This window comes from Wyeomyia smithii, chromosome 1 (genome assembly GCF_029784165.1).
Source record: "Wyeomyia smithii strain HCP4-BCI-WySm-NY-G18 chromosome 1, ASM2978416v1, whole genome shotgun sequence".
Lineage (NCBI taxonomy): Eukaryota > Metazoa > Arthropoda > Insecta > Diptera > Culicidae > Wyeomyia > Wyeomyia smithii.
In genome coordinates, this window is record NC_073694.1 from 139,884,169 (window position 1) to 139,911,382 (window position 27,214).

A 27,214-nucleotide genomic window follows, 5' to 3' on the forward strand; every position below is an offset into this window, starting at 1 on the left:
ATTTCCGAAAAGTCGTTTAAGGCGTCGCTTAATAATTTTCTTCTATTAGCGACTGCCGCCCGCGTTCTCGGCCTGTTTATGTTATTGCTCAGATTATGGTACTCCTGGTAGACATAATCCTTAAGCTCTTTTAATCTTGACATTTATGGTCATAACCGTCTAACACCTATTCTGCTTTTGCAATATGCCGCATAATAAAAAAGGAAATGTATCCTTGACACAGGGCCGGTCATCGTTGTTGACTTCAATTTCCACTACGTAACTTCGGCACCTTCTTAATACGACAATTCACTATATCGAATATCTGCCAACGTCGAAACTGACACTTACATGAAAAAAACGATCGCACTTTACAAGTCGTCTTCAGCAGCAAAACACAGCACCTTTTCCCCGCATACGAATGTCACTCGCTTGGGTTTGCCACCAACTCAGTTCACTTCCATGCAAAAAGCGAGAAAAGAGAACACTTTTTGTCAACGTCTTTTCTCGATTTTCGTTTCTCTTTCTTTTTTTTTCTCTTTCACTAGCAGCACTACTTTCCAAGCTGCTGACCTCGATAAATCGTTAAGTACTTTTTCTTCAGTTCTCTTTTTTTTTCCTTTTTTTTTTCTTTAAATAACACACTCTTTTTCCTCCGCGAGCACTACTTGGATTAAAACTCCGAAAAACTATTTCATTTTTCACTGAACCACAGATATTTAAACCACTACTTTTTCTTTTTGCTCCCTTAGCGTGATTACTACGACCGAGTTTACGACCGCGTCTGACTTCCGAGATACGTCCGATTAAAGAAAAGATTCAATGGCGCAGAAAAGACCACGCGCTGTCACCAGATGTGTAGGTTATAACCTACCAGGGAATTCTTCTACTAGATATCCCTGTACGCGCCTTTGGCGCGGAATTAATACACAAGATAACGGTGGACTAACTGACTTTATTTTCGTACATCATTACTTAAATATACCCTACCGGTAACTCAGAGAGAGAGACTTTCTCCACTCTCTGTTTACCTTACTAATCTCTTAACCTATAATCTAGTACCGCATGTACGATAGAACGCATGCGAGAGCATCAACACCGTTGAACCGGCGACTTCTGTTTTGTTTATAACACAAAACTTGTTTATTTTATTCGAGTTTGTTTGCCTGTAGCACAGCAGAAGGCTGCGCGAAGTTCTTTGCCACCTGTGGCATAATCTGTTGATACATAGAGTGTTGACAGAGACGTTCGCGGTCCTCTGTCAAGGGAACCAAATGTTTCGCCTGACTAAAGCATAGCAGAAGGCTATGCCCTCCTAGGAACAAAATTAAACTTTAATTATAAGGCTCGTGACGGAGCATTGGGTTCTTCGCAGGGTGTGACGTCACATAAGGTCCCGCAGTCTGCAAATCCGTACTAAACTTGCACTCTATAAAACACTGATTCTTCCGGTGGCTCTCTACGGCCATGAATCATGGACGCTGAAAGAGGCTGATCGGCGAGCTCTTGGTGTTTTTGAGCGTAGGATTTTGCGTTCAATCCTTGGCGGCAAACTAGAAAATGGTGTTTGGCGCAGACGCATGAACCATGAAGTGTACCAGGCATACAAATCGGCGGATATAGTCAAGCGGATAAAACACGGCAGGCTTCAGTGGGCTGGGCATGTAGCGAGAATGCCGGATGAGCGTCAAGCGAAGGCTATATTTAGCAGGAATCCCGATAGAGGTCGTCAACTTTTAGGTAGACCCCGCACTCGTTGGATGTGTGCTGTCGACGAGGATGCACGCGAAATAGGTGTTAGGGGCGATTGGAGGATAGCAGCCCAAGACCGAGGGACATGGCGACGTATTCTGGATTCGACACTGGATCGATAATCGGTCTGTCGCCTTAAAAGTAAGTAAGAATTCAACCGACGCTCAGAAGGATTTTCAGAGGAAGAATTATTTCAATTTGCACACCATCTGTTCACACACAAAGCAAGATCATGGTTAATGGAAGCAAACGGCGAAAATGAATTGCGAAATTGGAAGAATTTAACACAAGAGCTAAAGAACGAGTTCTTACCGGTGGATATCGATTACTTCTACGAACAGCGTGCGAATAACCGGAAGCGGGGTGCCAGAGAAAAATTCCAGGACTACTACTTAGACATGGTCCGGATCTTTCGCAGCTTATCATGTCCTTGGGATGAGAAACGGAAATTTGATGTCCTTTTTCGTAACACTCGCGACGATTGTAGGGTAGCGATGCTTGCTGCCAATGTTTCAACCATACCTAAAATGAAGGAATTCGGAAAACGTTTCGATTCTATTAATTGACATTTATACCAACGCAGAGAGACTAAATACCCTACAAGAACGTTGCAGGTTGAGGTGGTTGAAAACCAGCGTCAACCGTACACAAGGAAAAATTCACAATTCCGTAATCAAGGTCGACAAGAACAAAATCGTCAGCAAAATACACATCCAATTTTTCCAGAAATTACCAAACAGATAGTTGGAAACAGAAGCAACAAAACTACGAGCAAAAGCCAACGGAGAGCGAACAGAGATATGAAAAAAAGGAACCTGGACACAACAACCAACAAAGAAATAAAAGTCCCGTGGCAGGCCCGAGCGGAACAAGCGCATTGTACCGCATAGTCAAAGCATATGTACCTGTACGGAAAGGTATGCTTCAATTGCCACGAACAAGGGCATGGCTTTAGAGAGTGTAATAAGCCACGGAACATTTTCTGCGAACAGTGTGGTTTCCCAGGTTTTCCAGTACCCGATTGTCCCTACTGTCAGTCAAAAAACATCTACAAGACTGCTCAGTGAGGCAAGACAGTTTTATGCACACAACAAGACCTCACAGAAACGGGGTGGAGGAGAAATTTCCCATTGATGGAGAAATCTCAACAGTATTTATAAACCTAAATGGAGATCCTAGACCTTTTGCAAAAGTAGATATGATGGGCATCCCGGTAATCGGACTACTAGGTAGTGGCGCTGCAAAAACAGTTATCGGAGTAGGAAGCAGCGAATTGATAAAAAAACTAAACCTCAAATTAAAACCCTCTAATATTAACCTGAGAACAGCCGCCGGACAAAGGTTAGAAGTGCTAGGTTACACAGAGATACCAATTTCTTTCAACAGTCAAACGAAGATACTTCCAGTTTTAGTTGCTCCGAATCTAAGCCGCAGATGCATTCTAGGCTTTGATTTCTGGCAGAAATTTGGAATACGACCCACTGTGAGATACATCGAAGCGATTGCTGACGACAGCGAAAATGATCAAGAGAATTTAGAACTAAGCAACGCACAAAAACGACAACTAGAGGAGGTAGAAAATATGTTTCTAGTAGCGAGACCGGGAATGTTTGGGAAGACGAGTCTGATAGAGCATAAAATAGAAATCAAAAGCGAGTTTAAGGAAGCCGAACCGGTGCGGAAAAATCCGTATCCGTGGAGTCCGGAAATCCAGAGGAAAACACACTTAGCAGTGGAGAACATGTTGAGTGATGGTGTGATAGAGGCTTCGGACTCTGATTGGGCTCTGCCAATTGTACCTGTAAAATAGAGGGACAGTGACCAAGTACGGCTCTGTTTGGATGCCAGGAAATTGAACGAGCGAACAAGAAGAGATGCATATCCGTTACCGCACCAGAATAGAATTTTGAGCCACTTAGGACATTTCAAATATCTATCGACCATTGATTTGTCGCAAGCGTTTTTACACATTCCGCTCAATCAAGAATCGAGAAAGTATACAGTGTTTTCAATTCCAGGGAAAGGCCTGTTTCAGTTTACTCGTCTCCCTTTTGGAATTGTAAACAGTCCGGCGACTCTGAGTAAGCTTATGGACAAAGTTCTGGGCTATGGTGCCTTAGAAACATTTATATTTGTTTACCTGGATGACATCGTTGTAGCGAGTAACTCGTTCGATGAACACATAGCAAAATTAAAAGAACTGGCAAACCGTTTGAAAAAGGCAAATTTGTACATTAACGTAGAAAAATCAAGCTTCTGTCGTCACGAGCTACCGTACCTCGGGTACATTCTATCCCGAGAAGGATTGCGGCCTAATCCAGATCGCGTGCAGGCGATTTTGGGATTTGAGGCCCCCAGCTCGGTGAGATCACTAAGGCGATTCCTCGGTATGGTCAACTACTACCGTAGGTTCATCGATAAATTTAGTGAGCTCACAGCGCCATTAACTGACTTACTGAAAAACAAACCCAAACGAGTACAATGGACAGACAGAGCAGAAGAAGCATTTAAAAGCATCAAAGAGAGGCTGATATCAGCTCCCGTGATGGCCAATCCGGATTTTGGTTTACCGTTCTGTGTACAAACGGACGCCAGTGACTCAGCCCTTGCTGGCGTCTTGACTCAAATTCAAGACGGAGAAGAACGAGTAATCGCGTACCATTCAGAAAAGCTTCAAGGAGCCGAAATGAACTACCACGCAGCAGAGAAAGAGGGACTCGCAGCACTCAGATGCATTGAAAAATTTCGTGGCTATATTAAGGGAACGAGGTTCACCCTAATAACTGACTCATCAGCGCTGACCTTCATAATGAAGGCCAAATGGAAATCATCGTCACGGCTGAGCCGGTGGAGTATCACCCTGCAGCAGTACGACATGGATATCAGGCATCGGAAAGGAAAGGACAACGTTGTTCCTGATGCACTTTCCAGATCCATAGAAGTGCTAGATGACGAAGGAGAAGACAGCAGAAGACAAAAACCTGTACAAAGCTGTAGAGGAAAACCCGGAAAAATACATCGACTTCCGAATCAAAAATAATAAAATTTACAAATTTGTAGCTACCCGGTCCGACATAATGGATTATAGGTTTGAGTGGAAAGAATGTGTTCCAGAGTCAGCTCGGTTAAGGATTATGCAGCAAGAGCATGACGGTAATTTGCACATTGGGTTCGAAAAATGCATCGAAAAGCTAAAGAGAACGTTTTATTGGCCACGAATGAGTACGGATTTGAAGAGGTATATCAAGCAATGTGAGTCCTGCAAAATAAACAAGCACTCGACGAAAGCTACAACACCGGAAATGGGTAACCAACGAATTGCAACCAAACCTTTCCAAATTGTGTGTATAGATTACATACAGTCGCTTCCCCGAAGCAAGCACGGTAACGGTCACTTATTGGTCATACTGGACCTTTTTTCTAAGTACTGCCTGCTTGCTCCGGTTCGAAAGATATCCGCTAATAATCTATGCAACATTGTGGAAGAGAAATGGTTTCGCAGGTTGGGTGTTCCGCAAATTGTCATTACGGACAATGCAACAACATGCTTGTCCAAAGAGTTTCGAAAATTGCTGGAAAAATATGAAATTCGTCACTGGGCAAATGCACGACACCATAGCCAAGCAAACCCGGTAGAACGTCTAAATAGAACGATAAACGCGATGATCCGCACATACGTTCATGACGATCAAAAACTGTGGGATAGCAAAATATCGGAAATTGAATATGTACTTAATAACACAATCCACGCGTCGACGAAATTTACTCCCCATCGCATCATTTTTGGTCACGATATAGTAACCCGCGGAGCCGAATATGAATTGGAAGAAGAACCCGATTCTACCGAAGAAGAAAGAACGGAGAAAATGTGGGGGGCAAGCAAAAAAATATTCGAGTTGGTACGGGAAAACTTGCAAAAGTGCAATGAGAAAATAAAACGGCACTACGATTTGCAGCATAAACGCTACTCACCATCATTCAACATCGGACAGCGAGTATTCAAACGGACGTTTGGGAAGTCAGCTGCAAGCAAGGCCTTCAATGCCAAATTAGGTCCTCAGTATGTTCCGTGTATCATAACCGCGAAGAGAGGGTCCAGTTCCTATGAATTAACTGACCTAAAAGGGAAAAATATAGGAGTATTTTCGGCATCAGATTTGAAAGGATAGAAGTTTAAAAGAGGGGAAGAAAAGAAGGAGAGTAAACTATAAGAGAAGTTCAGGGAAATAAGGAAAAGTCGGGTGTGTTCTTGAGAAATGAGAAGTCAAGTGGTTAAGAGACAAAATCCGTTAATTTTTATACATATCAGGAAGTGGTTTCTCTACCCACTTGCGAAATCTTACAAGACATTTATCTAGGAAATCGCGATGATGAAGGTTGATCGAAGATAAAATTTGAGCGAAAACAAATTTTGTTTAATTTTTTTAATTCAGAACTTTAAGAAAAGTTGAAAGATAAGGTGAAAAATGTACAAGAAAAATCAATTAGTGCTCACTCACAGTGTATGCATGCACCGAATCATCTTGCCTATAACCCTGTTAAATGTAGTTCAAGGGCATAAAGCAAGAGATTGGTGATAACAATGGCGAGAAATTAAGAAAGAGAGTAAAGGCGAAACCGAAGAACATGACCTTGAAATAATTACCGTTCACTAGAAACCAACTCGAAACGAAACAATAGAATTTAAATGCCGTCGTCTCACATATCCTTTGGCTATGCTGAAAACTACGGGATCCGCATAATCATTGGCTATGTCGCATCATGAAATATCACAGCCTGGAACAGAAAAGAGTGAAATTATATAATTTCATTTCTACTCACCTTCTTCAAAACCATCCTGTCCACACTCGATGAACTTCTAACTGAATCTACAGAAATGGAACTACCACAAGAATTAACATTTGAGAGATCATTTGGCCAAATATTTGTTCGACAAAATGCACCGATCACCACATGGTGCCATTGAAACTATTGTGACAGTTCTGACTCGCATCCAAGTCACCCACACAGATTAAATAATTGAGTGACCATGAATTCTATTGATTGCAATACAAAGTCGAGCAGTATGAAATATTTCAAACCGTAACATAGTGCGGCGTTGAGAGTACAGTCCTCTCACTAAATTTATTTTATTATTTCCGGAATGTAGAATAGGTTGTAAATATAAATTTAAGGATAGGTTAATATTTATTTTATTATGTGTTGGTTATAAGTAAATGCTATTTTCTATAAGCAGATGCATAGGCATCCTGAAATACAATATATTCTTAGGGGCTTCGTTCAGATACAGTGGTAAAAAAGAGATTGGTGATTAGTCAACTATGGCTCTGGAAAAATTTGGTTCAGAGGTACGCGTCGTATAACGAGTTTTCTTGTGTGATGTTGTGTAGTTTTGTGTGGAAAAAAAATTAAAATTTTTAATTTTTTTTTACCCGAACTGGGGGAGAGTTTGACTGTCGGTGTAATTTCTATTTAAGAGTGGTGAGAGCATCGTGCGAGTAGAATAAATTCCAGTTGAATGTCAAGAAAACTCAGGTGGGATCTGATTACCAGACGTACCCCTCCCACCCTATCTCTGATGAAGCATGCAGCCGCAACGAAACAGCTTCATCCCACCCACCACCAGGGGGCGGAAAATGGAACTAATCTGCAGATGGGTGGTGAGAACAAGGCGAAAAAAAACTTGAGAGTGTAATATTCTTGGCGCGAAAAAAATAAGGCTATTGGTCGTGAGAGCGAGGACAACTAGAAGGGTTGATCATACCAATTCCAACCGCCGAAAAGATAAGAAGTTACTTTATAGAAAAGTGGAGAAGTGAAGTTCTAGGAAAAAAAGAAGAAGTAAGATTAACCAATAGAAGCTTGGAGAAGGAGAAACAGGCGTTACGCAAAGCAAACGACAGGTAGGAATAAACCTTCGATCGCGCTCACGATCACGACCAATTGCTACTCGACGCTTAAACGTCCTTAAACAACAGGACCCCGTATTTTTACCCTGGAATCGACGCCCATCGTGCATCACCACCACGCCGCCAAGACGCCATTGCATTGCCGCCATCACCAGCCGCTGTTACCCACCACCAAAAATTACTGCTACGGTTGCACCCGGCAACCTCGCCCAACCGTTACCAACAGGCGACCCACCAGACCGCTGACCGCAGTCCCGGCTTCAAAGAAGGCACGCCACCGAGTTTCGAGGTAGGAGTAAGGTGATTAAGAAATCCAAAAGTGGAGATATTAAGAATAAAGGGGGAAGTTTTGGTGAAAGAGAAGTAACAAGTGTTTTCTTGGCAATAAGTCGCGAACCTGTGCCGACCCTGAGGCTTGTTTGGGGGTTCTCATAATTGCTAAATAGCAATATATCCCGTTAGTTACAAAGACCTTCAATTTATTGTAAAACGGCAATTTTTTCAAATTAAAATAAATCGAAATATTTCGATTTTTTGACCACCCTTATTCATAAAGGAGTACCCTAAGAACGAAACAAGAAAATACGAGTCTGAACTTCAGACTCTGAAGTTTCTCGAATAAGGGAACCTCTCCGATATTCACCTTAGCACCTATATTCTGCTCATCGCTCATATTTAGCTCTTCTCATCGCTTTCTTCTCATTGTTCCCAACTTCCGAGTACTCCACTGCATTCTCCATAAAACCAAATTACTTTGACTTTGAAAAAATAAATTGTAAAATTTTACAGTAAATAGGACAAATAAGAGTAATTAGATTACTATAGGTGTTGAGATTAATATATTAGAGGAGTTCTTGTGTTAAAATTTCAAGAGCCAGTTCGTGAGAGGCGCAACCGCATGTTGTTTGATGTTCTCCGATTGGGCTGAAATTTCCAGCGTTTGTTTGTCTATTTGAGGTAGGAAGTTTTACAAAATTTCAGTTTTTTCCATTGAGGTTAAGTGGGGTAAAACGGCCCTTGAAAAGCTCGTCCAAATACTAAAAACAGCGATAACTCCTGCTAGATTTGATGTATTTTCCTAAAAATTTGTAATATTATTATACACTACGAGTACTTCAAAACTATTCTCAACGTCGCTAGAAAAAATGTTTGAATATGGTGTTTTGTAGAGCAACTCAAGAGCTTTAATGTCATGTATAAGCCAAGTGTGCCAAATGGGCCATATGTAGCTCCTATTTTCCACGTTTGAATATTCGGAAACACACCTGGAGGCATCCAAATGGAGAAGCCTGCTCCCAGATCGATCACGTACTGATAGACGGTCGGCACTTTTCGGATGTTACTGATGTTAGGTCTTTTCGGGGACCAAACATTGACTCTGACCATTATCTCGTCGTTTGTAAGATCCGCGCACGGTTGTCGAACGTGCTGAAATCTCGCACAGAGAGGACGACGCGTTTCAACATTCAGCGGTTCCAGCCAGAGAGCTGGATCAACGGATCGGAGAACAGCAGGAGGAAGGAGTGGAAGACATAAATGGGCTGTGGAGCAGTATTCACGGCGCCTTCGAAACGACTGAGAGAGAGGTGGTAGGTACGACGCATGGAAGACAGCCTAACGGCTGGTTCGATGCTGAGTGCCAGAGAGCGACAGATGAGAAGAACCGTGCCTGGAGCCGCATGCTCACTGCGGCTACGCGTTAAAACAGAGAGAGGTACAGGGTGGCAAGAGCTGCCGAAAATAGAACCCACCGTCAGAAGAAGCGCGAGTACGAGGAGCAGGTGCTCGCCAGCGCAGAGGACAGCTATGCTGAAAACGACGTGCGGAGATTCTATAGAACTGTCAACAGAGTCAGAAGCAGGAGTTTCCCTGTGCCGGTCATGTGTAATGACAAGGACGGCAACCTGCTTGCTGCAACTATCGAGGGATAACGTTGCTCAACTCCGCATATAAAGTGCTCTCCCGTATCCTGTTCTTCAGATTGAGACCGCTAACGGAATCCTTTGTTGGCGAATACCAAGCTGATTTTCGACAAGGGCGTTCCAACGACGGATCAAATTTTCACCCTGCGACAGATCCTCGATAAGTTCCGGGAGTACAACTTATCGACTCACCATCTGCTTGTGGACTTCAGGGCGGCATACGACTCAGTGAAAAGAAACGAGCTGTGGCAGATCATGCTGGAACACGGTTTCCCTACGAAACTAATAAAGCTGAGTCGTATGACACTGGAGGGATCAAAATCGTGCGTGCTGATAGCTGGCGAGACATCAGCCGCGTTCGTAACGTTGGACGGGCTGAAGCAGGGGGATGCGCTCTCCAACTTACTGTTTAACATCGCTCTTGAGGGTGCAGTACGAAGAGCAAACGTCGAAAGAAACGGTACGATCATCACGAAATCTCACATGCTTCTTGGTTTTGCGGACGACGTCGATATCATCGGTATCAACCGTAAGGCCGTGGAGGAGGCTTTCGTACCTTTTAAGAGAGAAGCAGCGAGATTGGGACTTGTCATTAACTCTGCCAAAACGAAGTACATGGTAGCTGGCAGAGAGCGTGGGAGTCCCCGTGGTGTTGGTGCTGAGGTGGAGATAGATGGGGAACGATTTGAAATGGTTGACGAATTCGTTTATCTTGGTACGCTTGTGACATGTGACAACGATATGAGCCGTGAAGTGAAATGACGAGTTGCAGCTGCGAACAGGGCTTTCTACGGACTGCGTAACCAGCTAAGGTCCCGTAGTTTGCAAACTCGCACAAAACTAGCGCTGTATAGGACGCTGATACTCCCGGTGGCCCTTTACGGACATGAAGCATGGACGCTGAAGAAAGCTGATCGACGAGTGCTCGGAGTTTTTGAGCGTAAAGTTCTGCGATCGATGCTTGGCTGTAAATTGGAAGGTGGAGTGTGGCGCAGACGAATGAATCACGAGTTGTACCAGGTATAAAAACATGCTGATATAGTGAAGGTAATACAGCGGGGCAGGCTTCAGTGGGCTGGACACGTAGCCAGGATGCCTGAAGAGAGAGCCGCCAAAACTATCTTCAGTAGAGAACCAGGAAGAGGCCGTCGACTCCGTGGTAGGCCTCGTACGCGGTGGATGTGCGCAGTGGAAGAAGATGCCCGATCTGCTGGTGTACGGGGAGACTGGAGAACGGCTGCCCAAGACAGAAGAAGCTGGACATCTCTAATTCGTTCGGCCCTAGACCGGTGAACGGTCCGTTAGTCAAAAAAGAAAAAGTAAGTACTTGACACTTCTTCGTCTCAACCGATCAACGCGTATCCCGACGCCAATGCTTTACATCTGTACTACCAAAATGTTTGCGGCATGAATTCTAGTATTGATGATTATAGGCTCGCTATCTCTGATGGTTGCTACGACTTCATTGCATTAACAGAAACCTGGCTCGACGAACGTACTCTTTCTTCTCATCTGTTCGGTGCTGAATATGAGGGCTTTCGCTGCGTTCGTGGCCCCGATAATAGCCAAAAAAAGACTGGTGGAGGTGTACTTGTTGCTGTCCGTCGCAGTTTGAAGCCCTGGAAAATTCTTGACGCGGCCTGGAAAAACCTTGAACAAGTCTGGGTGTCGGTTCAGTTAACCGGACGGAAGTTATATATTTGGACTGTTCACTTTTCACCGGCAACCCTCCCAGCTGGTCTCGAGGTACGATGTTGGCCTAACAAGCCAGTTGACGTAAGTTCGAGTCTCGGCTCGGGAGAGACTGTTAGTTTTAGTAGGATCGTAGTGCTAGCCCCGCAATTGTCCTGTACACTTACCAGTTGGCTGCGAAGTCTGTGTATAAGAAACAGAAGGTCGAGTTCCGAATCGGAATGTAGCACCAAGGCTTTGCTTTTACTTTACACTTATAGAACTCGGATAGAACTCGCGATAAACAACTTATCGATGCTCACGTCCAATCAGTTTTAGCAATTCACGACAAAGCGAAACGGTGCGATGGGATTGTAATAATCGGAGATTTCGACTTGCCGAGTTTATTCTGGGTCCCATCTCGTAAAGGGTTCCTTTACCCAGATCCGGATCAATTCACCATCCATTCTTGCGCACTTGACCTCCTGGACGGTTATAACGCTGCCATGCTTGAGCAAATAAATAATAATCCAAACGAGAACGGACGCTGCCTCGACCTTTGTTTTGTCATCGAACGTCATCGCGGAGGAGCAACATGGATTCCTTCCCAAACGTTCCTGTGCGACGAACTTAATCTGTTTCACGGGATATGTCATCGATAGCTTCGTTGAGCGAGCTCAAACCGACGCGATCTACACCGATTTATCCGCTGCGTTTGACAAAATTAATCATCGTATCGCCATTGCGAAACTGGATCGGTATGGGTTCTCTGGCAATCTATTGAGTAGGCTGGAATCATATCTTTCGGGACGGACGATAAGCGTAAAAATTGGCGAAGAGATCTCTGAATCTTTCTCTGCAACTTCAGGGATTGCACAAGGCAGCCATTTGGGCCCGCTGATGTTCCTACTCTACTTCAACGACATCATTCAGTCATTAAAATGTCCCCGTCTAGCATTTGCGAATGATCTGAAATTGTTCTTCAAAATTAAAAGCAACAGCGACGCTCTATCCCTGCAACAACAGTTAAATGAATTTTCACACTACTGGTGTGAACTAAATCGCATGGTACTTAATCCAGGCAAATGCCTATTAATTTCTTTTACTAGATAGAATAATCCTCTGCACTCTGCATTCTGCACTGTAGTACAATCTGAATGGTGTTCAATTACAGCGTGTCGACCATGTGAAAGATCTCGGAATTATTCTCGATACTAAGATTACCTTTAAGCAACATGTCTCATTTATCATCGCGAAAGCCTCCAGTCAGTTGGGACTGATTATTCGAATGACACACGACATCAGAAACATCCACTGCCTGGTATCTCTGTACAATTCATTGGTTCGGTCCTGTCTGAAATACTGCTGTCCAGTCTGGGTTCCTTACTATAACAACTCTATTCACCGAATTAAAATCATCCAGCGTCGATTCACTCGCTTTGCGCTGCGATTGCTTCCATGGAGGCAGCCTTTACGGAATACTCGATACGATACGATCGCTGTCAGCTTCTTCATATCGACACGCTTCAACTACGCCGAGAAACAGCACGCGCCATGGTAGTATCCGATACTCTAACAGGTAGAATTGACTCTCCGAATATCCTTCGTCAGATCAATATAAGCGCACCCACAAGAGCGTTACGTAGGTCATCATTACTGCATATTCCGTTTTGCCGCACCAACTACAGCGCAAACAGTGCCATTATTGGTCTTCAAAGAGCTTTTAACCGTGTTTCAGAAGTGTTCGATTTTCACCTAACTGCTCGTGTCCTTCGATCAAAATTTGTTTCATTGCTTCGTAGTACAATGTATTAATGTGTTAGTGACCATTAGGGTGATATCTGCCTGTTGGTAAATTTGTAAATAAATAAATAAATTTACTAGTGCCCACTATCGCACAGAGACTGCATTTCACTAAAGTGCCTCACTGCATCAGCCGCTATAGATGCTGAGATCCGCTGCAACTAGTGCGCTATCCATAGCCATGCCTCAGTTGTGGCCGCTATACGCTGCCATTGGTATCCGCTGTCCCTGCATTAGCTGGCCGAGCTGCTATCGTTGCTGGGATCCGCTGCAAATAGTGCGCCATCCATTGCTACGCCACAGCTGTGGCCGCTTTTCGCCATCGCTGGTATCCACTACACTGCTAGTGCTGCTGCTAAGGGAGGACGATTGCTGTTGTCGCTGTCTGGAACTATTATGAGTGGTTTCGGCAGAAACAGGCTCTTTTATAGGCCAAATAGCATGTTTTCAATTGCAAGGTATATGATTCTGTCGACCGTACTTGGGAAGCAATCATATAACGACCAATCAGAGGTCGAATTTTTCGTTTTGACAAGGCTTGACTACTTTCAATAGTACAATAGTGTGAATAATAAAATTACAATTATCTTCTTTTGGGAAGAATCTTAGAAGATTTTCCAATCTATTGCTGCAATAACGAAGGAAATCCATCCAATACTAACCGATTTATTAGCATTTGAATTTGGACATATTTTTCATTTTTTCGGTTTTAGATTTTCATTTCACATCCCTATGTAGCCGAACTTCCTGAAAGAAGTATTCTACTTCAAAAAGTCTTCGTGTCATATGCAGTCGATTTCAGAAAAGTTTAGATATTTTTTCTTCTTAGGGGAGGACCGTACAAGACGCACCAGTTGGGTAAGATGGCCCATGCTATTAATTCCCAAAAATACTTACACATGTGGTTTTTGTATGACGAAATTCTTCGCTTTTCTCATAAAAACCCAGCTTCTTTACAGTTCTCATATAAAAAAGTATGCCATAATGAATAAAATACTCAAAAAACTGTGCAATTGGCTGTGGCTCTGTCCAACATGTAATTGTTCATTTATTTCATTTAAGCTTTTATGATTAACTGACTTGTAAATAATACAAAAAACTATGGTTCCCCTAACCTTTACACTTTTGGAGTTTATAATACTATGAGTATTTCCAATTATTTCTAATTAAAATTGGGGCAGAATGCACTACGAAGAGCTTGAAGGAGATTGCTTGGCAACTTAGAGCATGTTCCATTATTTTTTATTTTACTTTCGAGACTTCAAGCGCTTCTCACTTCGCGTGCTTATTTCTGCTAGTGGCATATTAGCCTACTGCTTTGGAGCATACTGACTTTGTTGTGGTGCGTTTTGGTCACGGGCTTGTTTGGCGGCAATGGTAATTTTTACCAAAAAAGGCATTGAAATCGAGTATTTTACAATAAACTTCGTCATAAACATATGATAAATAGATCCTACAATCATCCTACACGTTCAATGTCGCTTTGAAATTATTTGAAGCGCTGTAAAACGCGCAAATGCTCAATTGGTGCGTTTTGTACAATCCTCCCCTACTTGCAAAAGTGGAAAATCTTTCCCAATGCTTCTAAAACTCAAAAGATAATTTTTCCGCATAAGACTAGGGCTTCTTTCCTCAAGCCAAATAATAATCACGTTGTCGAGATGAATGGGCAAGGATGGAAAAACTCGTATCGCATAACAATCATTCGGGTATCATATCTGAACGTGCTATTTAGAAGCTTTCAATCCTAGCAAACCATCGCTATTAAAAGTTACACATTCTCAAGCTTGCAAAGGATACAACTTAGAGCAAAGAAATATATGGTAGCTTTCTTTGATGATTTTGTTTCAGTATTGCCTGCTTTAGGCGGAGCGAGCAACATATAGCGAGTGTTTCACGAAAGAATCGTAAACGATTGTACTCAAGCGATCGCAATGATTCTTTCAAATGTTGGTTGCTTGTAGGCGTAATTCGGCTACTCCACGTCGTGCTTTCACTGTGGTATACCACGATGATTCTTGGTGATTTGAAGTATCAGATGCTAATGCACCATGCTACAATTTCTGTAAGCATTGATGATGATATTTGCTCCGGCAAGCAAACAATTGAACGCAATCTAACGGTCATTTGGATTCATTCAATTTTGTTTCACTGGCGATAATATCTCAAAGCTTCTCGCGATGATATTGAATGCAAGTGAACTTGGATACAATAAATACTATCGTGTTTGAATCATTCAGTCTCCTTCTATGGTATTCGGAACTCTTAGAAGCGAAAAACAATCAGCAGCGTTTCTATGGAAAACTTGTACGCGAGTGGAAATAGTTGAACGATAACTGATAAATCAAAGAACACATTTGCATGAAATATTGCTAGTGAGTGAACTTTTCCATGCTTGTGAATGGGGTTATTTTAAGTTGGTCTGACAAGGTTAAGTACTTGGGACTAATTTACGATAAAAAATTTCAAAGAGCACATTGAGAGTATACAAGCCAAGTGCATCAAATATACAGATGTTTATATCCTCTCATTAACAGGAATTCTAAACTTTGTTTAAAGAACAAACTTTTGATTTACAAACAAATTTTTAGACCAGCAATGCTTTATGCTGTACCGATCTGGTCAAGTTGCTGTTTAACAAGGAAGAAAACGCTCCAAAGGATTCAGAATAAAATTCTAAAAATGATTTTGAACCGTTCTCCTTGGTTTGGTACACTCAAATTTCATAGACTTACTGGTGTTGAAACTGTAACTAACGGGATATATTGCTATTCAGCAATTATGAGAACCCCCAAACAAGCCTCAGGGTCGGCACAGGTTCGCGACTTATTGCCAAGAAAACACTTGTGACTTCTCTTTCACTAAAACTTCCCCCTTTATTTTTAATATCTCCACTTTTGGATTTCTTAATCACCCTACTCCTACCTCGAAACTCGGTGGCGCGCCTTCTTTGAAGCCGGGACTGCGGTCAGCGGTCTGGTGGGTCGCCTGTTGGTAACGGTTGGGCGAGGTTGCTGGGTGCAACCGTAGCAGTAAATTTTGGTGGTGGGTAACAGCGGCTGATGATGGCGGCAATGCAATGGCGTCGTGGCGGCGTGGCGGCGTGGTGGTGATGCACGATGGGCGTCGATTCCAGGGTAAAAATACGGGGTCCTGTCGTTTAAGGACGTTTTAGCGTCGAGTAGCTATTGGTCGTGATCGTGAGCGCGATCGAAGGTTTATTCCTACCTGTCGTTTGCTTTGCGTCTATTGCGTTCTATTGAATAAACTTCCTTCTTCTCTTTTCCTTGAACTTCACTTCTCCACTTTTCTATAAAGTAACATCCTATCTTTTAGGCGGTTGGAATTGGAATGACCAACCCTTCTAGTTGTCCTCACTCTCACGACCAATAGCCTTAGTTTTTCGCGCCAAGAATATTGCTCTCTCAAGTTTTTTTTTCGCCTTATTATCACCACCCATCTGCAGATTAGTTCCATTTTCCGCCCCCTGGTGGTGGGTGGGATGAAGCTGTTTCGTTGCGGCTGCATGCTTCATCAGAGATAGGGTGGGAGGGGTACGTCTGGTAATCAGATCCCACCTGAGTTTTCTTGACATTACTGGAATTTTATTCTAATCGCACGATGCTCTCACCATTCTTAAATAGAAATTATACCGACAGTCACACTCTCCCCCAGTTCGGGTAAAAAAAAATTAAAAATTTTAATTTTTTTTTCCACACAAAATTACACAACATCACACAAGAAAACTCGTTACATGACGCGTACCTCTGAACCAAATTTTTCCAGAGCCATAGTTGACCAATCACCAATCTTTTTTTTATCACTGTATCTGAACGAAGCCCCTAAAATTATATTGTATTTCAGGATGCCTATGCATCTGCTTAGTGAAAATAGCTTTTACTTATAACCAACACATAATAAAATAAATATTAACCTATCCTTAAATTTATATTTACAACCTATTCTACATTCTGGAAATAATAAAATAAATTTAGTGAGAGGACTGTACTCTCAACGCCGCACTATGATACGGTTTGAAATATTTCATACTGCTCGACTTTGTATTGCAATCAATAAAATTCATGGTCACTCAATTATTTAATCTGTGTGGGTTACTTGGATGCGAGTTAGAACTGTCACAATAGTTTCAATGGCACCATGTGGTGATCGATGCAGTTTTGACTAGATCTACGATAAGTGCGCACTTGATCAAGAATTTAATATCATTTTTGCGACATTTTGTCGAACAAATATTTGGCCAAATGATCTGTCAAATGTTAATTCTTGTGGTAGTTCCATTTCTGTAGATTCAGTTAAAAGTTCATCGAGTGTAGACAGGATGGTTTTGAAGAAGGTGAGTAGAAATGAAATTATATAATTTCACTCTTTTCTGTTCCAGGCTGTGATATTTCATGATGCGACATAACCAATGATTATGCGGATCCCGTAGTTTTCAGCATAGCCAAAGGATATGTGAGACGACGGCATTTAAATTCTATTGTTTCGTTTCGATTTGGTTTGTAGTGCACCAAAAATGATGCGATGGGGAGTAAATTTCGTCGACGCGTGGATTGTGTTATTAAGTACATATTCAATTTCCGATATTTTGCTATCCCACAGTTTTTGATCGTCATGAACGTATGTGCGGATCATCGCGTTTATCGTTCTATTTAGACGTTCTACCGGGTTTGCTTGGCTATGGTGTCGTGCATTTGCCCAGTGACGAATTTCATATTTTTCCAGCAATTTTCGAAACTCTTTGGACAAGCATGTTGTTGCATTGTCCGTAATGACAATTTGCGGAACACCCAACCTGCGAAACCATTTCTCTTCCACAATGTTGCATAGATTATTAGCGGATATCTTTCGAACCGGAGCAAGCAGGCAGTACTTAGAAAAAAGGTCCAGTATGACCAATAAGTGACCGTTACCGTGCTTGCTTCGGGGAAGCGACTGTATGTAATCTATACACACAATTTGGAAAGGTTTGGTTGCAATTCGTTGGTTACCCATTTCCGGTGTTGTAGCTTTCGTCGAGTGCTTGTTTATTTTGCAGGACTCACATTGCTTGATATACCTCTTCAAATCCGTACTCATTCGTGGCCAATAAAACGTTCTCTTTAGCTTTTCGATGCATTTTTCGAACCCAATGTGCAAATTACCGTCATGCTCTTGCTGCATAATCCTTAACCGAGCTGACTCTGGAACACATTCTTTCCACTCAAACCTATAATCCATTATGTCGGACCGGGTAGCTACAAATTTGTAAATTTTATTATTTTTGATTCGGAAGTCGATGTATTTTTCCGGGTTTTCCTCTACAGCTTTGTACAGGTTTTTGTCTTCTGCTGTCTTCTCCTTCGTCATCTAGCACTTCTATGGATCTGGAAAGTGCATCAGGAACAACGTTGTCCTTTCCTTTCCGATGCCTGATATCCATGTCGTACTGCTGCAGGGTGATACTCCACCGGCTCAGCCGTGACGATGATTTCCATTTGGCCTTCATTATGAAGGTCAGCGCTGATGAGTCAGTTATTAGGGTGAACCTCGTTCCCTCAATATAGCCACGAAATTTTTCAATGCATCTGAGTGCTGTGAGTCCCTCTTTCTCTGCTGCGTGGTAGTTCATTTCGGCTCCTTGAAGCTTTTCTGAATGGTACGCGATTACTCGTTCTTCTCCGTCTTGAATTTGAGTCAAGACGCCAGCAAGGGCTGAGTCACTGGCGTCCGTTTGTACACAGAACGGTAAACCAAAATCCGGATTGGCCATCACGGGAGCTGATATCAGCCTCTCTTTGATGCTTTTAAATGCTTCTTCTGCTCTGTCTGTCCATTGTACTCGTTTGGGTTTGTTTTTCAGTAAGTCAGTTAATGGCGCTGTGAGCTCACTAAATTTATCGATGAACCTACGGTAGTAGTTGACCATACCGAGGAATCGCCTTAGTGATCTCACCGAGCTGGGGGCCTCAAATCCCAAAATCGCCTGCACGCGATCTGGATTAGGCCGCAATCCTTCTCGGGATAGAATGTACTCGAGGTACGGTAGCTCGTGACGACAGAAGCTTGATTTTTCTACGTTAATGTACAAATTTGCCTTTTTCAAACGGTTTGCCAGTTCTTTTAATTTTGCTATGTGTTCATCGAACGAGTTACTCGCTACAACGATGTCATCCAGGTAAACAAATATAAATGTTTCTAAGGCACCATAGCCCAGAACTTTGTCCATAAGCTTACTCAGAGTCGCCGGACTGTTTACAATTCCAAAAGGGAGACGAGTAAACTGAAACAGGCCTTTTCCTGGAATTGAAAACACTGTATACTTTCTCGATTCTTGATTGAGCGGAATGTGTAAAAACGCTTGCGACAAATCAATGGTCGATAGATATTTGAAATGTACTAAGTGGCTCAAAATTCTATTCTGGTGCGGTAACGGATATGCATCTCTTCTTGTTCGCTCGTTCAATTTCCTGGCATCCAAACAGAGCCGTACTTGGTCACTGTCCCTCTTTTTTACAGGTACAATTGGCAGAGCCCAATCAGAGTCCGAAGGCTCTATCACACCATCACTCAACATGTTGTCCACTGCTAAGTGTATTTTCCTCTGGATTTCCGGACTCCACGGATACGGATTTTTCCGCACCGGTTCGGCTTCCTTAAACTCGCTTTTGATTTCTATTTTATGCTCTATCAGACTCGTCTTCCCAAACATTCCCGGTCTCGCTACTAGAAACATATTTTCTACCTCCTCTAGTTGTCGTTTTTGTGCGTTGCTTAGTTCTAAATTCTCTTGATCATTTTCCCTGTCGTCAGCAATCGCTTCGATGTATCACAGTGGGTCGTATTCCAAATTTCTGCCAGAAATCGAAGCCTAGAATGCATCTGCGGCTTAGATTCGGAGCAACTGAAACTGGAAGTATCTTCGTTTGGCTGTTGAAAGAAATCGGTATCTCTGTGCAACCTAGCACTTCTAACCTTTGTCCGGCAGCTGTTCTCAGGCTAATATTAGAAGGTTTTAATTTGAGGTTTAGTTTTTTTATCAATTCACTGCTTCCTACTCCGATAACTGTTTTTGCAGCGCCACTATCTAGTAGTCCGATTACCGGGATGCCCATCATATCTACTTTTGCAAAAGGTCTAGGATCTCCATTTAGGTTTATAAATACTGTTGAGATTTCTGCATCCATGGGAAATTTTTTCTCCACCCCGTTTCTGTGAGGTCTTGTTGTGTGCATAAAACTGTCTCGCCTCACTGAGCAGTCTTGAAGATGTTTTTTGACTGACAGTAGGGACAATCGGGTACTGGGAAACCTGGGAAACCACACTGTTCGCAGAAAATGTTCCGTGGCTTAGTACACTCTCTAAAGCCATGCTCTTGTTCGTGGCAGTTGAAGCATACCCCTTTCCGTACAGGTACATATGCTTTGACTATGCGGTACAATGCGCTTGTTACGCTCGGACCTGCCACGGGACTTTTATTTTTTTGTTGGTTGTTGTGTCCAGGTTCCTTTTTTTTATATCTCTGTTCGCTCTCTGTTGGCTTTTGCTCGTAGTTTTGTTGCTTCTGTTTCCAACTATCTGTTTGGTAATTTCTGGAAAAATTGGATGTGTATTTTTGCTGTCGATTTTGTTCTTGTCGACCTTGATTACGGAATTGGGAATTTTGCCTTGTGTACGGTTGACGCTGGTTTTCAACCACCTCAACCTGCAACGTTCTTGTAGGGTATTTAGTCTCTCTGCGTTGGTATAAATGCCAATTAATAGAATCGAAACGTTTTCCGAATTCCTTCATTTTAGGTATGGTTGAAACATTGGCAGCAAGCATCGCTACCCTACAATCGTCGCGAGTGTTACGAAAAAGGACATCAAATTTCCGTTTCTCATCCCAAGGACATGATAAGCTGCGAAAGATCCGGACCATGTCTAAGTAGTAGTCCTGGAATTTTTCTCTGACACCCTGCTTCCGGTTATTCGCACGCTGTTCGTAGAAGTAATCGATATCCACCGGTAAGAACTCGTTCTTTAGCTCTTGTGTTAAATTCTTCCAATTTCGCAATTCATTTTCGCCGTTTACTTCCATGAACCATGATCTTGCTTTGTGTGTGAACAGATGGTGTGCAAATTGAAATAATTCTTCCTCTGAAAACCCTTCTGAGCGTCGGTTGAATTCTACTTCCTTCAAAAACTCGTTCAGTCGTCTCCCGTTATCCATACCGTCGTAGCGCACGGTCCATTTGTGTACGGGTAGGCGATTGTCTCTTCTAGCATAACGATCACTGACGTTTTTACCTTCTGCCGTTCTTGCACTTCCCATCGAACTGTTCCTCTCCTTAATCCAATCTAAAAAATTTAATGGGCTTGTCTTTTGGTTTTGCACGATTCGGTTTTCTTTGCCACCAATCTGTGTGCTATTGACAGGATTCGCTTGATTTTCCGCTAAATGTTCTTTTTCTTGCTTTGCTTCCAATACCTGAATACGCTGTAAAAGCTGGTTTACCACTATTAGTAGGTCTTTGTTTTCCGCAATTAGTTTCGCTTTTCCTCGCTCATCTGGCTTTTCATTACTCTGACCACCCACGGCACCTATTTCATCTTCCTCCTCCTCTCTCTCTTCGTCTTGTTGTTCATCCTCATCTGAAATCTCCGATTCAACCTCCTGAACTCTAGCCACGTTTCCTTCTTCCACGTTCTGATTTATATTTATGTCTTCTTCTATATTTTCCTCCTCTGGTTGGTCTTTGTCAGTCTCAGCACGAATCTGATTTAAACTTTCGTTTATCAACGCCAGTTCGGCTGCTCTTATTTCGGGCAGATGAGACGTCACCGAATAATAAACACGCAATAATTTCAAACAATTTCCTGCTTTCATTGCTAAACTATTCAAATTCTCTTCACCAATGATATGGCGTTTCAATCTTTCCATTCTAATAAACACATGAATTATCCTAGTCTTCCACTTCTGTTCCGGTACTCTTTTACCACGTCTACTTTCAAAAAAGTTTTCTATATCATCTACGATTTCACAGCAAGTTTCAAATTCACGATCTACAGATTCTGCAACAAAATTGTATACTACATTTGAATTGTGTATTGTTTTGTGTATTATTTCCCGCATCCGAAACCGATAAAATTTTTTCAAAATAATATTCACTGTAGTTAGAAATTCTGGTAAGTTGAATATTCTTTGGTTTGCAGGTGTAAATTTGTTTTATTAGCGTTGGAATGCAAATTTTCTTGCTCCGCAAACAATCATGGACCCCGAAAATGTAATATTTTTCTTAAAAGCTTTTTTTTTACCAGTGATAGATTTTTTTTTGGTGAGTATGGTCAGATGTCCTCAAGAATTTTGGAAGTTTTCCCAGAGACTTCTGCAGACACGTACCAAGCCTTCAAGTGTGTTAACTTTCGAGACAATAATCGCGACTCTAAATTTACATTGGGCGCCAAAGTGTAACTAACGGGATATATTGCTATTCAGCAATTATGAGAACCCCCAAACAAGCCTCAGGGTCGGCACAGGTTCGCGACTTATTGCCAAGAAAACACTTGTGACTTCTCTTTCACCAAAACTTCCCCCTTTATTTTTAATATCTCCACTTTTGGATTTCTTAATCACCCTACTCCTACCTCGAAACTCGGTGGCGCGCCTTCTTTGAAGCCGGGACTGCGGTCAGCGGTCTGGTGGGTCGCCTGTTGGTAACGGTTGGGCGAGGTTGCTGGGTGCAACCGTAGCAGTAAATTTTGGTGGTGGGTAACAGCGGCTGGTGATGGCGGCAATGCAATGGCGTCGTGGCGGCGTGCTGGTGATGCACGATGGGCGTCGATTCCAGGGTAAAAATACGGGGTCCTGTCGTTTAAGGACGTTTTAGCGTCGAGTAGCTATTGGTCGTGATCGTGAGCGCGATCGAAGGTTTATTCCTACCTGTCGTTTGCTTTGCGTCTATTGCGTTCTATTGAATAAACTTCCTTCTTCTCTTTTCCTTGAACTTCACTTCTCCACTTTTCTATAAAGTAACTTCCTATCTTTTAGGCGGTTGGAATTGGAATGACCAACCCTTCTAGTTGTCCTCGCTCTCACGACCAATAGCCTTAGTTTTTCGCGCCAAGAATATTGCTCTCTCAAGTTTTTTTTTCGCCTTATTATCACCACCCATCTGCAGATTAGTTCCATTTTCCGCCCCCTGGTGGTGGGTGGGATGAAGCTGTTTCGTTGCGGCTGCATGCTTCATCAGAGATAGGGTGGGAGGGGTACGTCTGGTAATCAGATCCCACCTGAGTTTTCTTGACATTACTGGAATTTTATTCTAATCGCACGATGCTCTCACCATTCTTAAATAGAAATTATACCGACAGTCACAAAACATTAGAAGTTTGTCAAATAAAATTATTAACAATTTTCGACAAAAATCGTTGCAATCCTCAATTGCTACGAAAAGCTCTCTTTATAGCCAATAAGTTAGCAATTAAGTTAGTTGTAAGTTTACTTCCCCTTTTTTGACAAGTAGCTTTGAATCCCTACGAACGATAAGTCCTAATTGCGAAAGCAAACAAATCTTAACTATTAAAATAACAAATTTCTATCAGTGTTGAGAAATCACTATTTGTGATTGGACGCACATACTCATTATTTACTAATATTTATCATAAATACTAAAGCTACTAACAAATCCACGCTTCCGAGCCTGTTCATTTCAATGTGATTCGGCAACTGAACAAAACTCAATATTTACAACGATCGCTTATTAAGTGCCTTGGTTGCGTATAACAGTAATCACATGTTTTAGCCTATACTGCCTTTCTTACATGGTTGACGTAAAAGCCAATATGTTCAAAATGTACGTTTTTGTTGATTCGACTTTCTTGTTCTAAAGTAAATACAATAATACACACTGAAAGAAAATTTTTTGTTCTGAAACATTCGAGAAATATTAAAAATGCGTAACAACCAATTGGTTTTACTCCGTGCGAAATGCAATCGTTTAAAAAAATCGTATTATTCGATACACAAGCTAGAAAAAGGAGGCTAAATTCTCTTATTGTATATATGTTTTTTTAAATCACTCTTTCTAATTAGGAAAATATATTTTTTTTGTAGTGGAACTAGACTACTGCGTCCATTAATTAGAACTATTGTAGTAAAATATAATACATAATTTTCAAAATTTGTGTGTAATATATATGTATACGTGTGTGAATATTTGTGTGTGTATGTGAGTGCGTGTTTGTGTGTATTTATGTGTGGGTTTGTATGAAACACAACAAGTTTAAATTATTTTTTCCCATTCAATTCATAGAATGTAACATTTAAATTAAACTAGAGCCACCAAGCCATACAAATAACACACTTAAGTCAATTTGGAGAGCTAAGTCAGTGGTGAATTATCATAATTGTAGCAACACCAACAAGTATATTTTGGCATAAAATGATTTGGGCAAGTTTTTGGATGAATTTCGATGATATTGCATGAATCGAATACGGATTATTTTAAAATTTATTAAATAACACCTCAAAATCGAGATTTCTCGAGATCCGGTCGGTAGATTTTTCTAAAATTTTAACCAGAGGTGTAAAATGACCTCAAGAATCAATTTTTTTTTATAATAATGGTCCAGCGGGGCACCGCGCGGGACTGTCTCGCGAAACGCAGGACGTCTGGTCACTTTACGTTTACATTCTTTTATCAAGTCACAACCAAACAAGTCGTTGTTGTTCATGGAAATACATGGATATTTAAGTATTCGCAGCGATACATGCAACTAGCGTGTTTATAAAACATTATACAATAGTTAAACATCGTTGAACAAAACTACATGTACTTTGTGAACCTTTACAATTAACCAACCAACATTAAACAGTTGTCCAATAATCTTCCTCTGTTTCCAGTAACATACCCGAATGGATCGCCGATAATCAACTGCAGCAGTAGTGTACTGGCAGCCCTGTTAACGTTGCTGCTATTCTCCACTTGCATCAGATTGGAAGTGTACCGCCTTCACCACCAACCGCTTCGGACAAAAAGAATCGGAGCTAGATAGTTCACTTATAGTTCGCAATCGAAGCCTGAAATATTGCTGTAAATGATTTCATCCACATTTTTTTGATATTTTGCCCATTGTTCAACATTACCGCACTTTCGTACATCCTTGGACAAGTTAGACACTAAAGGAAAAAAGTGGCAGAGAAGTATGGTACGTTAATTAACAGGTATTCTGGACTCGAAGTGTGTCGATACACGATTCACTCATACACTCTTAACTATGACGTGTTAGCTTTGCTGGAGTACGGCAAATGTATAGCATTTCATAGCGAAAGTATTTTTTGCTGCAAACGATACTTGTATGAACTTTTAGGAGAAAGAACTGAACGTAAATTGATATTGTGACAAAAAATATCAAAAACTGAATTAGCCACATTTTTAGATAGCTCATAATTTAATTACAGATTTTTCAGCGTTATGAATACATTTTCAAACTAGTCGCAGCTGTAGAAATGAATGAAATCAAATCGACCGGTAATTAATTTTGTGTTATATATACAAATATTTTCTACATTTTATTAAAATCGTGAAGGGCAAAAACCACCTGCAAAAGTGAGTCTAAGTCGAATTATATACTTTGTTCAAATTGTTGAAATATCTCACCGGGAAATTTTCATGAGCTATATGGTTTGCTAACAAAAACTACTTACGTTTCAATTCGTTTGGTTCAGATTTAAAAAAAATATCTACGCGTAGCTCTAAATCGAAAATCCGTCATAACCTTTTGTTCTGAGTCCAGTAGTTGCGTTGCACAAAAAACGAGGCTTGAAAAAATGTGATTTGCAATAGGTGAAAATATTCAACTGTTTGAGCTGATGATTGTTCAAAAATAAAAAAAAACATGCGAAAGAGAAATTTCATACAAGCGGCAATGGATATTCTTACAGAATAAGCGCATGTTTGTTGAATGTAACAGAAAAAACCCCGATGTGACGCGACTACTTTACGAAATCTCTTAGGCACTAATTGTCCAGCTAATTCCTGTACATACATGTGTGAATACCAATCTGATCATTTTTGCTACAAATTAAAACCAGAAAAAATACCAAAGATAAGAATTCTAGTAAAAATATTACCGCTAATAAAATCTCTTTCTCATTTGTTTCTAGATAAATAGAATAAGGAAAAACCCTAGACTAACCATCTATGTACAGATGTATTGATACTCTCTTTCAGCGTACCTCCTGCTCAACACCACAATGCATGCGGACCCTCAATTATTCGGAAAAAATTCGGATACTTCCCAAAACTTGAGAGACTTGCACCCTCTTAGTTAGCAATTGCAAAATTGACAACATTGCCAAGGTTACTTCTATCATCTGTGTCCATGTTCCAGCAGTCCATGTTCCAGCAGTCCATGTTCCAGCAGTCCATGTTCCAGCAGTCTATGTTTTAGTAGTCCGTTGTGGTCATAAGAGATAGTTCGGTCGCTCCTTCCTGATTGTTTACTCTCCATTTGTCACTAATATCTATTAGAATTGTAATTTAAAATGTTACTATAAAAAAAGATAAACTGAAAAATGCATATTCGCACCATCACGTCGAACACGAATATAGTGCGTTATCCTTTTTCTTTCAAATTTTCACCATTCCAGGAACTGGCAGTGCTTGATTCCATTCAGTGAGGTAAATATAAGTGAGGCGTGAGCAGATTGCTATGGCTTTAAATTTATTATTATCAGGTTTGTGACCAAGACCATTTACCAAGACAAAAAATATTATGCGTGATTTCACACTTGAAACAAGAACCGGGTTGTCCGATCCACTTTGTGTTTTGAGCATGAGCATGATTGACCGCCCGCGGTTGCTACTCCGTTATTGCCAGATCAGCTGTAATTACACAGAGAACCAATGGATGATGCTTGGGACTAACATTCATCCTCAATGTGTAAAAACTGGTGACCATGATCTTCATATTAGGCACTACCAGTGCCGGCCGCATCCGAATGCAGGTCAAAGAAGGAGTGTGTATAGGAATATGTTGACGTGATACTCGCTTTATTGGAAGGCGAGAACACCTCTGCACTTCCACGAGAAATCACTGGGATGTTGGAGAAAAGGGTAAGGTTTGTAGCAGGTTTCGTTTTGGTAAACGATGCGCTGAGTTCGAGTACCGGGTTCATAATAATAACAAATATCGCGT

General features: G+C 41.5%; 1 protein-coding gene and 1 long non-coding RNA gene across 9 annotated transcripts in view; one reads left to right on the forward strand and one right to left on the reverse strand.

The window, feature by feature from the left end:
- Positions 1–26,446, forward strand: part of LOC129718530 (uncharacterized) — a 442,955-nt gene extending 416,509 nt beyond the window's left edge. For 2 of the 8 annotated variants that reach the window (XM_055669392.1, XM_055669393.1), the window contains one exon: positions 24,918–26,201. In XM_055669392.1, coding sequence (XP_055525367.1) covers positions 24,918–25,069 — 152 coding nt within the window. In that variant the 3' untranslated portion in view covers positions 25,070–26,201. Of the gene's footprint in view, positions 1–24,917 lie in introns of all 8 variants that reach the window. The other 6 variants (XM_055669391.1, XM_055669390.1, XM_055669396.1 and 3 more) reach the window with 4 other exon arrangements.
- LOC129718536 (uncharacterized) lies at positions 971–6,677 on the reverse strand. The gene is made up of 4 exons (XR_008726959.1): positions 6,377–6,677; positions 5,704–5,849; positions 2,044–2,253; positions 971–1,865 (listed from the first exon to the last, which is right to left on the reverse strand). It is a non-coding gene; the product is annotated as an uncharacterized LOC129718536 (long non-coding RNA).
- Positions 26,447–27,214: the final 768 nt, after the last annotated feature.